Consider the following 12,944-nt stretch of genomic DNA (forward strand, 5'->3'; position numbering starts at 1 on the left):
CCTGAATTTGGACTTCAAGCCTCCTAAACTGTGAGAGAATAAATTTGTTTGTTAAAGCTATCCACTTGTGGTATTTCTGTTATAGAAGCATTAGATGACTAAGACAAAAGGTACCTTTATGTAGTTTTAATTTGCATTTCTCTTATGAGTCAAATGGAACATTTTTTCATATTTTCAAGAGCCATTATTATAATTTTTTTGAATTGTCTCTTCAACTGTCTTGCTTGCTTTTCTATTGAGGTTTAGTCTTTCCCCCTTCAATTTCTAAGTTTTCTTTATACTGTGTATTAGTGATGTTAACCTTTTATCTGTTAAGAAATTTGCAAATAATTTGTATTTTATACCTTTTTTTGGTGGGGGGTTGTCAGGCAAGAAAAAATTTAGTCTTTTTTATTAAAGAAATTTTTATTTAAGTTGTGGGATGAGCCAAGGTGAAAAAAAATGGGCTTATAGAGGGCTGTAGCTCTCAGTAATTAATTGACATTCCCCAGTGATGAGATCAAAAGCTTTCATTTACTTACATAGCAGTTAGGATGCAAATGAAAGGGTTAAGATTCCTTGTGGGGTTGGTCTCCCTCAGGCCCCTGTCCCAGGATGTTGACACAGGAAATCTCTTCTGCACCTGTAAGGCTCCAAGATTTTGTGGCAGGCAAAAGACCTCGAGCTAAAGGGGTCTAGGAGTTCTATAGCTTAGAGTTCATGGGAACAGGGACAGTAAGAGGAAGGGGACTGTTTTTTAGTTGCACCTGGCCTGACCATCCTATTGTCAAGCTTTGTTTAAATTCAAACAGCATGGCAGTACTGTCACCATGGGTGCATGACCAGAGAGAACATTTCTTCCCCCACTAGCTTTAAGATTACATCATTGATTTAGTAAAATTTACATAGTCATACAGTTACTGTGGGTTCAGAACAGGGAGGAGGCTTTCTCTGACAAGCAGAGGGGACTGAGAGAGAGAAAGCCAATTCCCAGCCTGCCTTTCAGAGAATGCTCTGAGCCCAAGGTCTCGGTTTAGGCAGCCTGGATGGGAATTGTAAAGGCAGCCCACCCTCCCAGCAAGGTGAAATTTAAATAACCTAAAATAATCTGCTTTGATAGAAATGCAAATAGATACTTGTATACCACTGCTTATTGCAGCACTATTCATAATAGCCAAAAGGTGGAAACAACCTAAATGTCCATCGTCTGATGAATGGATAAACACAGTGTGGTATGTACATGCTATAGAATATTACTCAGCCACAAAGAGAAGTGAAGTCCCGAGACACGCTATAACATGGATAAGCCTTGAAAACATGCTGAGTGAAGTAAGTGATTCACAAAAAGACAAATATTGTATGATCCACTTACATGAAATATCTGGAATTGCCAAGTGTATAGAGACCAAAGTGTATTAGTGGTTATAAGAAGGCAGGAAAGAGGGATTCATTGCTTAGGGGACATCAAGCTTCTGTTAAGCGTCATGGAAAAATTTGGAAATGGAGAGTGGTGATGGATGCAGAACATGATCGATGTAGGTAATGTCACTAAATTCTACAAGGTAAAAAATGTTGACATAGCAAATGTTATGTTTACCAAAAAATTAACTGCTTTGAAATATACAATTCAGCAGCATTTAGTACATTCACAGTGTTGTGAAACTACCACCACTTAAATTCCAAAATATTTTCTTCACCCCAACAGAAAACTCCATGGTCACTAAGCAGTCACATCCTATTTCCTCCTCCTGGCTAACCCTGGTGTAATCCATACTGAGAGCTGTGGTCTTTGATCTTCATCAGTAAGTGTTTCAAGTCCCTTTCACTTTCAGCAAGCAAGGTTGTGTCATCTGCATAACACAGGTTGTTAATGAATCTTCCTCCAATCCTGATGCCACGTTCTTATTCATATAGTCCAGCTTCTCACATTATCTGCTCAGCATACAGATTGAATAGGTATACACCTCAACATAGAGAAAACAAAAATCCTCCCACAACTGGAACAATAAACAACATCCTGACAAATGGAGAAACAACTAAGGTTGGCAAGGATTTCATTTTACTTGGATCCACAATCAACACCCACAGAAGCAGCAGTCAGGAAACCAAAAGATGCATTGCATTGGGCAAATCTGCTTCAAATGACCTCTTCGGAGTGTTGAAAAGCAAAGATGTCACCTTGAGGACTAAGATGCGCCTGACCCAAGCCGTGGTGTTTTCAATTGACTCATATGCATGTGAAAGCTGGACAATGAATAAGGAAGACCGAAGAAGAATTGACGCCTTCGAATTGTGGTGTTGGTGAAGAATATTGAATATACCATGGACTGCCAAAAGAACGAACAAATGTTTTGATCTTGCTTTTTTTTTTATTTCCCTGTCTGGGTTGACTTCTGATTGCTCTGCCCAGTGTTCTCTTCTTGGGTCGATACCTCATATTATTGATTTTCTAACCAAAGAACTCCTTTTAGTATTTCTTGTAGTTTTGGTTTGGTTTTTACAAATTCCCTAAACTTCTGTTTATCTGGAAATGTCCTAAATTTCACCTTCATATTTAAGAGACAGTTTTGGTGGATATATGATTCTTCGCTGGCAATTTTTTCCCTTCAATTTTTTAAATAAGTCATCCCATTGCCTTCTTGCCTGCATGGTTTCTGCTAAGTAGTCCGAGCTTACTTTTATTGGCTCTCCTTTGTAGGTGACTTTTCGTTTATCCCTCGCTGCTCTTAAAATTCTCTCTTTAACTTTGGTTTTGGCAAGTTTGATTATATGTCCTGGTGACTTTCTTTTAATATCTACCTTACGTGGAGTTGGATGAGCATCTTGGATAGCTATCTTCTCATCTTTCACAATATGAGGGAAGTTTTCTGCCAACAAATCTTCAACAATTCTCTCTGTATTTTCTGTTATCCCTCCCTGTTCTGGTACTCCAATCACATGTAGGTTATTTCTCTTGATAGAGTCCCACATAATTCTTAAGGTTTCTTCATTTTTTAAAAATTCTTTTATCTGATTTTTCTTCAAATATATTAGTGCCAAGTGATTTATCTTCAAGTTCAGAAATTCTGGCTTCTACTTGCTTAATTCTGCTCCTCTGACTTTCTGTTGTCTACTTCTATAATTTTATTGTTAATCTTCTGAATTTCTGATTGCTGTCTATGGATCTTTCCAGCTTATTAAACTTTTCATTATGTTCCTGAATAATCTTTCTAATTTCTTCAATTGCTTTATCTGCATGTTCCTTGGCTTGTTCTGTGCATTGCCTCATTTCCTTCCTGATATCTTGAAGGGTTCTGTATATTAATCTTTCGTATTCTGCATCTGGTAATTCCAGGAATGCACTTTCATCTAGAAGATCCCTGGATTCTGTTTTGAGAGCTTGTTGAGGTGATCATGGTCTGTTTCTTTATGCAACTTGATATCGATTGTTGTCTCCAAGCCATCTATAAGTTATTGTATTAGTTCATGCTTGCTTACTGTGTCATAGCTTCTTGCTTTGTTTTGTTCTGATATGCCCAAATGGGTTGCTTGAGTGAGCTAGCTTGATTATTTTCACCTTTGGAGCTCTGACGTCCTGTCCCCAGATGGCTAGAGCTGTTATCAGGTGTATCAGTCTAGGAGTCCATTAACTTTTCTTGTATGGATTCAGCTCAGGTTTCCAGGTAGCTGATCATCAAGCGTATGGTACAGGCTCTGTCCTACAGTCTTGGAGGGGCAGGGGTGATTGGTGTATGTACCGGTATCTGATTGCAGCAGGGGGTCACACTCTGAACAAGGCAGGGGGGTGAGAACCGACCCCCAGGTGTCCCTGAAGAAATTGCATCCCTGTTCCCTAGAGCATGCAGGTGGGTGGGTTCTGCAGATGGACCATGGGCCCCCAATGTTTTTGGTTGTAAGGACTGGGAGGTACCAGTTATCCTTGGACCCCTGTCACAGGTAGCTGGGTGACCTGAGTGGAGCTACCAGTCCGTAGGCCCCTGATGTAGGTAGGTGAGGACCCTGTTTAATAGGCAAAACAATGTCAAACATCAAACACCCACCTGTCCACTGCACAGCCGAAATGGTTGGAGTCTGCCAACAAGGGCATATTCTCCTGATAGGCTCACACAGGTCCATGCAGAAGAGAAAGGTGCTCAAAGTCCACGGGCCATTTATGCCTGGACAAGAGCCACTTCTGTTCTGAGCTCCCCGTTAGTGGAGCTGGCAAATTATCTTTTCCCCCAATTGCAAATTTTTTCCTCCTCCAAGGCCGGGAGGATGGCTCTAGATGCTCAACAGTGCCTATCTCAGGCCCAGGGGATTCAGCCACTAAAGCCAGCTTGGGGTGAGGGTGGGGTGCGGTAAAATATATGCAAGTACTTAGCTTTTGCAGAGAGTGCCGTTCTTCTCTGGTTCTGGAGGTGTAAGTAGGCTGTGTGGCTGGCTGCTTCTCCCTGAGGAAACTGCAGCGGAACACTAGTACCAGCCCACTGCCGCTACTCTGGGAATGGTGCCCAAGGGCTCCCTGTGAGTCGGGTCTGGTAACTTCGCTCCTGAAACGTCTCTTCCTCCCCCTGCCCCCCATTTGTTTTCTAAGCTTACCTTTGATGCTCAGGGCTCCGGAAGCTTGTCACAAATATACTTGTTTCACTTGTTTTTTCGGGTCTTTGTGCTAAAGAGGCCTCGCCAGAAGCGTCTGTCTATTCCGCCATCTTGGTTCTGCCTCGAACAAATCTGTTTTGGAGGAAGTGCAACCAGAGTACTCCTTGGATGCAAGGATGGCAAGACCGAGTCTCATATACTTTGGACATGTTGTCAGAGGGGACCAGTCCCTGGAAAAGGACATCATGCTTGGTAAAGTGGAAGGTCATCGAAAAAGAGAAAGACCCTCAACAAGACGGATTGACACAGTGGCTACAATTGGCTCAAGCATGGTAACAATTGTGAGGATGGCACATGACTGGGAAGTGTTTCATTCTGTTGTTCATAGGGTTGCTGTGAGTTGGAATTGACTCAATGGCACCTAACAACAACAACGCTACCCCTGGCAACCACCAATATGCTATGGATTTATCTATTCTGGATATTGCATATAACTGGAATCACATAATGACCTTTTGTTTCTGGCTTCTTTAACTTACCATAATGTTTTCAAGGTTCATCCATGTTGTAGTATGCATCAGTACTTCAGTTCTCTTTATGGCTGAATATTAGATTGTACGTATACATGCTCTTCTCACTTATCGACATGGTTAGGTTCCAAAGACCAGGATGTTATGCAAAAATGGAGCATCACAAAATGGAGGATGACTACTTCATTACATAACTGCCAAACCACTGACAATCATGACCCTGCCGAGTTAACACATAAACTTAACCATCAAATCCAGCATTACTCTTACCTTGCACCCTGGCGTTCGTTACTGTTACTGCCAGACATACATCGTTAAAGCTCAAAATATTTGGATACTAGATTTTTTACTACAGTTGTCAATGCAAAATGCCAGATAATGACATAGTCGATAAGGAAGTAGGAGCTATATACCATATTTTGTTTATTCATTCATCAGAACATTTGGGTTCTTTCTATATTTTGTCTATTGTGAATAGTGCTGCTATGGACATTTGTGTGCAAGATTCATGTTTTTAGTTCTTGGGGTTGTATCGCTAGGATAGGAATGAAATGACTGGTTATATGGTAATTCTATGATTAACTTTTTGAGGAACCATATCTTAAGCTGAGTTCTCTAGAGAAGAAAAACTAGTGATGTGTATATATGGGGTGGCAGAAGGGAAGAGAGATTTATCTCTAGGAAATGGCTCATGCTGTTGTGGAGGCTGGCAAGTTCCAAATCCATGGTTCAGGCATTAAGCTGGAAGGTTCCCTAACTCACATGGTTGCAGGGGCTGAGGAACCCTAAATCAGGTCAGACGGTAGGGTGTTGGCTCATGGGGCTGTGAGAGCTGGTGAATCCCAAAATCTGCAGGTTAGGCAACGGCTGCTGGCTCACATCCCAAGAACCAGAGGTCAGATGATGATCAGTCAGATGCAGCATCAAGAGTAAGCACCAGCAAGCTTTGCCAGAAAGCGTGTATATATTGGATACAGGCCACACCCCAGAGGAAACTCCCCTTACAACTCATTGGCTGGCTGATCACATCAGAAGACATCATTGAGGTGGTTACATTACTTATGGAAGGGCAGTCAGTCCAATGTTTGAAGAACCACTGAGAATCATAACCTAATTAAGCTGACATATAACATTAACCACCACGAACTGCCATACTACTTTCCAGAGCTTTGCTAAAATTGATGTTCACTGCAAAATTAAAACATACACTTTATAGTAATTATAAAATGGAAAAATCCCACAAAATGCTCCTTGCCAGAAAAAATCCCTAAGTATCAGCAATCCCTTAAACACTGTGAAAAAATCACTATCAGTAATCCCTTACACATCGTTTGTGTACACAAACATGAACACATACACAAAAATTTGATACTATAATGGCTACAATCTATGATTTCCTAAAGCCCATATTGTCCTTCTTCTGTTATATTACATGTCTGTTCCATTATTTTAGTAACTTCATATTACTAGAAAATATATCAAAACTGAAAAAACTTCCGATTATGACATTTTTTATATCCACTTTAAAAAACTGAATACCATCATTAATGTGGTACCCATTTCTTCTATGTTCCAATCTCTTAATATCCTATCCCATGATTTCCAGGTCAAAGATACACATTCTGACATTTTCTCCTTTCCAAAAGCCATGTTTTTATTGCCACCAATAAAGTATAAATGTTAGTCTCAAAAATGAATTCATTTGATGAAACCAAATTCCAATGTTTCATATTTATTTAGGTATTTTTATCATGAGTGTAGAATATGGGAGAGGGAACTTGACAAAATTACCGTCCTTGAAATTTAGAATGACCCATACCTGATTTTTGATAAAAGGAATGCTATACTAATTAGAAGGCAATCATATCAATGCATGGATGGAAATGCAGAGAATCAGAACCAACGATTAATCCATAGAGAAAAGTTTTGTCATTGGCACCTAGTTGAAAGTATTACAGCAAACCACTTCTTGTTGAAAACACATTCAATTGTGTAAGAAGCAATGTTCTGTTATCGCAAGGAGCCCTGGTGGTGCAGGCATTAAGAGCTTGGCTGCTAACCAAAAGGTCAGCAGTTCGAATCCACCAACTGCTCCTTGGAAACCCTAGGGGGCAGTTCTATTCTGTCCTATAGAATCACTATGAGTTGAAATCCACTGGATGGCAATAGGTTTGGTTTTCTGGTTTGGTTATTCCAAGGTTAACAAAAATTATCTGTACTCTCTGGAGTACAGAAGTTGAATTTATACTGTATACAACCTAGAGGCCCAAACAATAATTTGAGAACAGGAGAGGATGGAGGAATAACAAGAGCCAATTGCAAATATATCAATATGTTGATACCAAATTAATATTGTGGATTGCAGTACTGAATAGTTTTCTGCATCTCAACTGTTTGTTTCCATTAATTAAGATTTTATTTTACAAGTGTACTCTTCTGGATACAATTCTCAAATATTGTACATTTTCCCCTTTTGTTACACTTAACAAGCAAGTGTGACGTATCAGTGGTTCAGTGGTACAATTCTCACTTTCCATGCCGAAGACCTGGGTTCGATTTCTGGCCAGTATACCTCATGTGCAGCCACCAGCCATCAGTGATGTCTTGTGGGTTGCTTTGATATCAAACAGGTTTCAGAGGAGCTTCTAGTCTAAGACAGACTAGGAAGAAAGAGATGGTAACCTACTTCTGAAAATCAGTCAACAAAGATGCTATAGATCACAAGGAAACATTGTCTGATGCACTGTATACAAGGATGCTGAGTCAGGGCCAACTCAAAGGCAGCTAACAACAACAACAAAGTACTGAGCACACTTATGAAGTGTTATTCAATGGTAAGGTTGTGTAGATTCACCAGAAATCAACAAATCCTTGCCCTCGTGGAGCTTACATCATAGTGGACGCTGATTTTGACATGTCCATCATTATACTTTTGTTAAGACATGATCAAACTCTTTCTAGGTCCTAGCTCCTGAGTGATATCTGGAAACTGTCAAGGTTCTGAGAGAAGCCTCCACTGCACCACTTACAAAGGTTTTCTGCTGTGTGGCCTCTCGACCACCAGGATCTGTTGAGCTATGGCAGAAACACTGACTCTATCGAAACAAATGTTTTACCTTCTACAAGACCCAATGAACACAAGAATTCAGGCTGCACATGATTTTTTATAAATTATTTTATAGAACTTTTTTAATCTGAAGATTCTCTTAAGTTCATCACTCTCATTACTTTTATAAAACTTATCATCACCATGGATTCTTTGATGTCTTACAAGATCTGAACTCAACCTAAAGTGCTTACTACATGTCTTACATTTGTAAGGTTTCTCTCCTGTAAAAATTTTCTGATGACACTGAAGTTCTGAAGACTGATGGAAGACTTCAGCACACACATCTGTACAGTTTCTCTCCTGTGTGGACCTTCTAGTGACTGTGAAGACCAAAGCTCCACCATGAATTCTGACCAAATCCTTTCCCATGCTATTTACATTTGAATGGCTTTTCTCCAGTGTGGACTTTCTGATGGGTCAGAAGATATGAAGCTTGAGTGAAGCCCTTCCCACATTTCTCACAATTATAGGGTTTCTCTCCTGTATGGACCCTCTTATGGATGTAAAGTTTTGAGCGAAAACTGAAACCCTTCCCACAGTGCTCACATTTGTATGGTTGCTCTCCTGTGTGCATTCTGTAATGATTAATAAATGATGATCTAAAATGGAAGTTCTTACCACATGCATCACATTTGAATGGTTTTTCCCCAGTGTGGATTCTCTGATGTTCCCGAAAACGTGAAGCACGAATGAAGGCCCTGCCACATTCCTCACAATTATAGGGTTTCTCTCCTATGTGGATTCTACAATGAATTTTATGATCTCCTCTACGACTGAAGCCTTTCCCACACACTTCACATTTATAGGGTTTGTCTCCAGTGTGGGCTACCAGATGAAATTCATAATAGTATTTTGTCATAAAGCTCTTTCCACACTCCTCACATTTGTATGGTTTCTCTCTTGCGTGGATTCCCTGATGGGATCGAAGGTGTGACTTCTGAACAAAGCGCTTCCCACACTCTTCACACTTGAATGGTTTTTCTCCACTGTGGCCTCTCCGATGGATCAGAAGATGGGAGGCCTGATTAAAGCCCTTCCCACACTCCTCACATTTGTACGGTTTCTCTCCTGGGTGAAGCAAATAATGAGTATTAAGTGCTGATCTACGACGGAAGTTCTCACCACAAGCATCACATTTGAAACGTTTCTTCCCAGTGTTGATTTTCTGACGTTCCCGAGGATATGACGCACAAATAAAGCCCCTCTGACACTCCTCGACATTACAAGGTTTCTCTTGTGTATGGGCTTTGCAGTGAACACTAAGTGTTGATCTGTGACTGAAGCCTTTCCCACATTCTTTGCATTTGGGTAATTTCTCTACAGTGTGGACTTTCTGATGAGTTTGCAGATGTGAGCTCTGACTAAACTCCTTACCACAGTCAACACACTTACAGAGTTTCTTTTTCATGTGAACTCTCTGATGAATACGAAGAACTGAGCTATAACGGAAGCTTTTTCCACACTCACTACATGTATGAGACTTCTCTGCTGAGTGTGATTGTTGATGAAGATCAAAGCCGGAGACATCACTGAAGGTTTCCATACACTCATTACACCGATAAAATGTCTCTCCTGTGTTAGTAATAGATGGTTCTGCCTCAGCCTGGCAGGGCGAATCACCCTGTTTGTGGAACTGAGAACTATTTATCATGGAGTCTTCGTATCTGGTTAATACACTTGCAATTTGTTGCCAGATTTGCCAACAGGCAAGTTCCTTATGCGGTTGTGTTTCTGGAGTAGTCTCCACCCCACTTTGGATCTTGCTTCCTGTAAAGACAAGATAATTCAGAGATATGGGCAACTAAAAGCTTTGTTCAGTCAGGTTTCAGTATTTCACACTTAAGACAGAGCATGAGACTTTAATGAAACTAGAGGTGATTCTGATTATCTTTTCTATGGTGTATCATGTCCTCTGGAGCAGTTAATACACTTGGCTGTTAGCCAAAAGTTTGGAAGTTGAAGTCCACCAAGAGAGTCCTCAGAAGAACAGGCTGGCAATCTACTTCTGAAAAATTGGCCACTGAAAACCCTACGGTGCACAGTTCGACACTGATACACATGGGGTCACCATGAGTCACACTCTATTCAATGGCAACTGGGTGGTTTATCATGTTCTCTGGTATAAAAGTCTTCAGAAGCCAAGAGGTGGTCCAGTAGGCTCCTATCCACTAAGCATTAACGAAAACCATTATACCACACCAAGTTTCTTATGGGAGGTACAAATCAGAAATCAAAGACTTGATTAAAAAACAAAAAACTGACAATAATATACAAGTTGCTAACCTGTTGCTATTTTTATTGAATTATAAAGTCAGTATAAAATCTTGGATAGTGAATTATGTAACTGTAAATTATGAAGATGCCTGTCACCCCAGTCTCAATCAGTGATGGAAGAACGGTTTCAGAAGTGTTTGTCTCAATCGGCCACTCATAAGGTTTAATTGCAAAGGAACCGTTAATGATAACAATACATCGTAAAACCTTCAGAAGGAATGTTTTGTGGATCATTTGTTTCTTTTTTTATGTGGCAGTTTTAAGCTACTAGATTTTAACATCAGTACTTTTTAAATGGAAAGAACTTGGCCAAAAAATCTGCCATAGAATTTTGAGACCCATTAAAACAAAGTTTAATGAATGAGAAAAAGTATGTCAATAAAATATGAATGAATGAGAACTTTAAGGAAATAACATAATATTTTTTATATTTGAGTTTATGTCATATACTGTAACATAAAACACCTAGAAGTGTTTAAGATCCTAATCCCTGGCACCTGTGAACATGCCCTTTTATTTTTTTCTTTAAATATTTTATTGTGTTTTTGGTGAATGTTTAGACAGCACATTAGGTTCCCATTTCACGATTTCTACACAAATTGTTCAGTGACATTAGTTACATTTTTTACAACATGCTCTTTAATTGCATTCCGGTTATTTCATTTCCAGTGCTTTAGTTTCCCTGCACCCCTTGTCTTCTCATCTTTGCTTTGGAGTAATTGTTGACCTTTTGGTCTCATATAGATGGTTTTTTAATGAAGTCCCATACTTATGGGTAATATCCTTTATTTTGTGCGACAATCTGTTATTTCAGGAAAAGGTGATCAGAGGGGTATTTTCAGTTCAAGGTTTAAAGAGTATCTCAGGGCGATAGCCTCTAGTCGACCTGTCCAGTATGCCTGGACTTTTTAAGAATCTGAGTTCTGTTCCACATTTTTATCCCATTCTATCAGGGGTCCATCTTCAAGGCCCTGTAGACTAGTTTCTTCCCTGAGACTTCTCTTTTGCTCCTGATGAGTAGAGACCAATAATTGTTTCTTAACATGGCTGCTTGCAAGCTTTTAAGACCCCAGACACTACTCACCTTGCTGGGGTGCAGAACATGAACTTTGTGAACTATATCAACGGATAGATTTGTCCTATGAGACTAAGGTCCTAAGCCTTCAAACCCAGAAAACCAACCTCACAAGGTGTTTGGATTTGTCTGAGAAGTACCGGTGGTAACTGTGTCCTCTATGAATATATATGGGTGCACACACACGTCTGTACATACACGTACATATAGATGCTTCTTTCTGTGCACACATATGTACACACCTGTACCTACCTGACTAGATGGCAACAGGTTTGTTTTTCTTTTGGTTTTTGTACCTACTCGTACATATATATATGCCTATATACATACATAGGTGACCATACACTCCTTTTTCAGTTAGTGTTGGTGAACATGTCCTGTTTTGAAAACAGAGTCTCTGAAAGTATTATAAGATAACATGAGGTCATGAAGTAGGGACAATCCTAATCCAATCTGATGGTATCCTACAAAAGAAGAGAAGAGACAAAGAGGAAAGACAGCCTTGTGAGGCTGAAGCCTCAAGTCAAGCAACACCTGGGTCTACAAGAAGCTGGGAGAGACAAGAAAGAATCTTCCTCAGAGACTTTTGAAGGGAACATAGCCCAGCCCACATGTTGATTTGGACTTCTAGCCTCCAAGGACTTTGAAACGATAAATTTCTGTTCTCATATTTTGTCACAGTAGCCCTAGGAAACAAATACATACATGTTCAAAGTATTCCTGGAGATTCTGCAAACATGTGTACCTACTCGTACTTTTTTTTTTATGCAGACAATAAGTTTAGTTAACTTTTGCAAACTCTTGATGCCCTGTAAAATAATTTAAGTTAGAAACATCTTTTCTAAACTATTTACACTTATTGGTATTCCAGTTTCTAAATTTATACAAGCAACTACATTGTGTAAAAAACAAAAACCAAACTCGTTGCCCTCAAGTCAATTCTGACTCATGGCAACCCTATAGGACTGAGTAGAACTGCCCCATGGGGCTTCCAAGGAGCAACTGGTAAATTTGAACTGCCGTCCTTTTGGTTAGCAGCCAAGCTCTTAACCACTGCGCCACCAGGGCTCCAATATATGTTTAAAGTCTTCAGTAAATTTCTTAAATAAAGGTTAAAAATTACCTCAGAGAAAATTTTGAAAGAGAAGAAATCCACTTCCCGCCCTGCAGCAACAGTCAATTAATAGTTGCCTCTTATTGTCTTTTAGCAGATAATTGGTGAAGAGCTCTACAGAACTCTGTGTGGTGGTTATTTTATTAGAAAATTGCTCCAATGCCAAGCTGGAATGGTTGGAAAGACTTGCAGGCTTCGGACAAAATACTTTATCACAGACTGATTAAAACACAGCGCATAATGAGAGAGTAGGCCTTTAGCTCCTTCTGGGAAGTTTCCTCC

General features: G+C 39.9%; 1 protein-coding gene across 1 annotated transcript in view; it reads right to left on the bottom strand.

The window, feature by feature from the left end:
• Positions 1-6,615: 6,615 nt before the first annotated feature.
• Positions 6,616-12,944, bottom strand: part of ZNF45 (zinc finger protein 45) — a 57,072-nt gene continuing 50,743 nt past the window's right edge. The window contains 2 exon segments of the mRNA XM_049902435.1: positions 6,616-8,479; positions 8,481-9,966. Coding sequence (XP_049758392.1) covers positions 8,236-8,479; positions 8,481-9,966 — 1,730 coding nt within the window. The 3' untranslated portion in view covers positions 6,616-8,235.

The sequence above is a fragment of the Elephas maximus genome, chromosome 11 (genome assembly GCF_024166365.1).
Source record: "Elephas maximus indicus isolate mEleMax1 chromosome 11, mEleMax1 primary haplotype, whole genome shotgun sequence".
NCBI lineage: Eukaryota > Metazoa > Chordata > Mammalia > Proboscidea > Elephantidae > Elephas > Elephas maximus.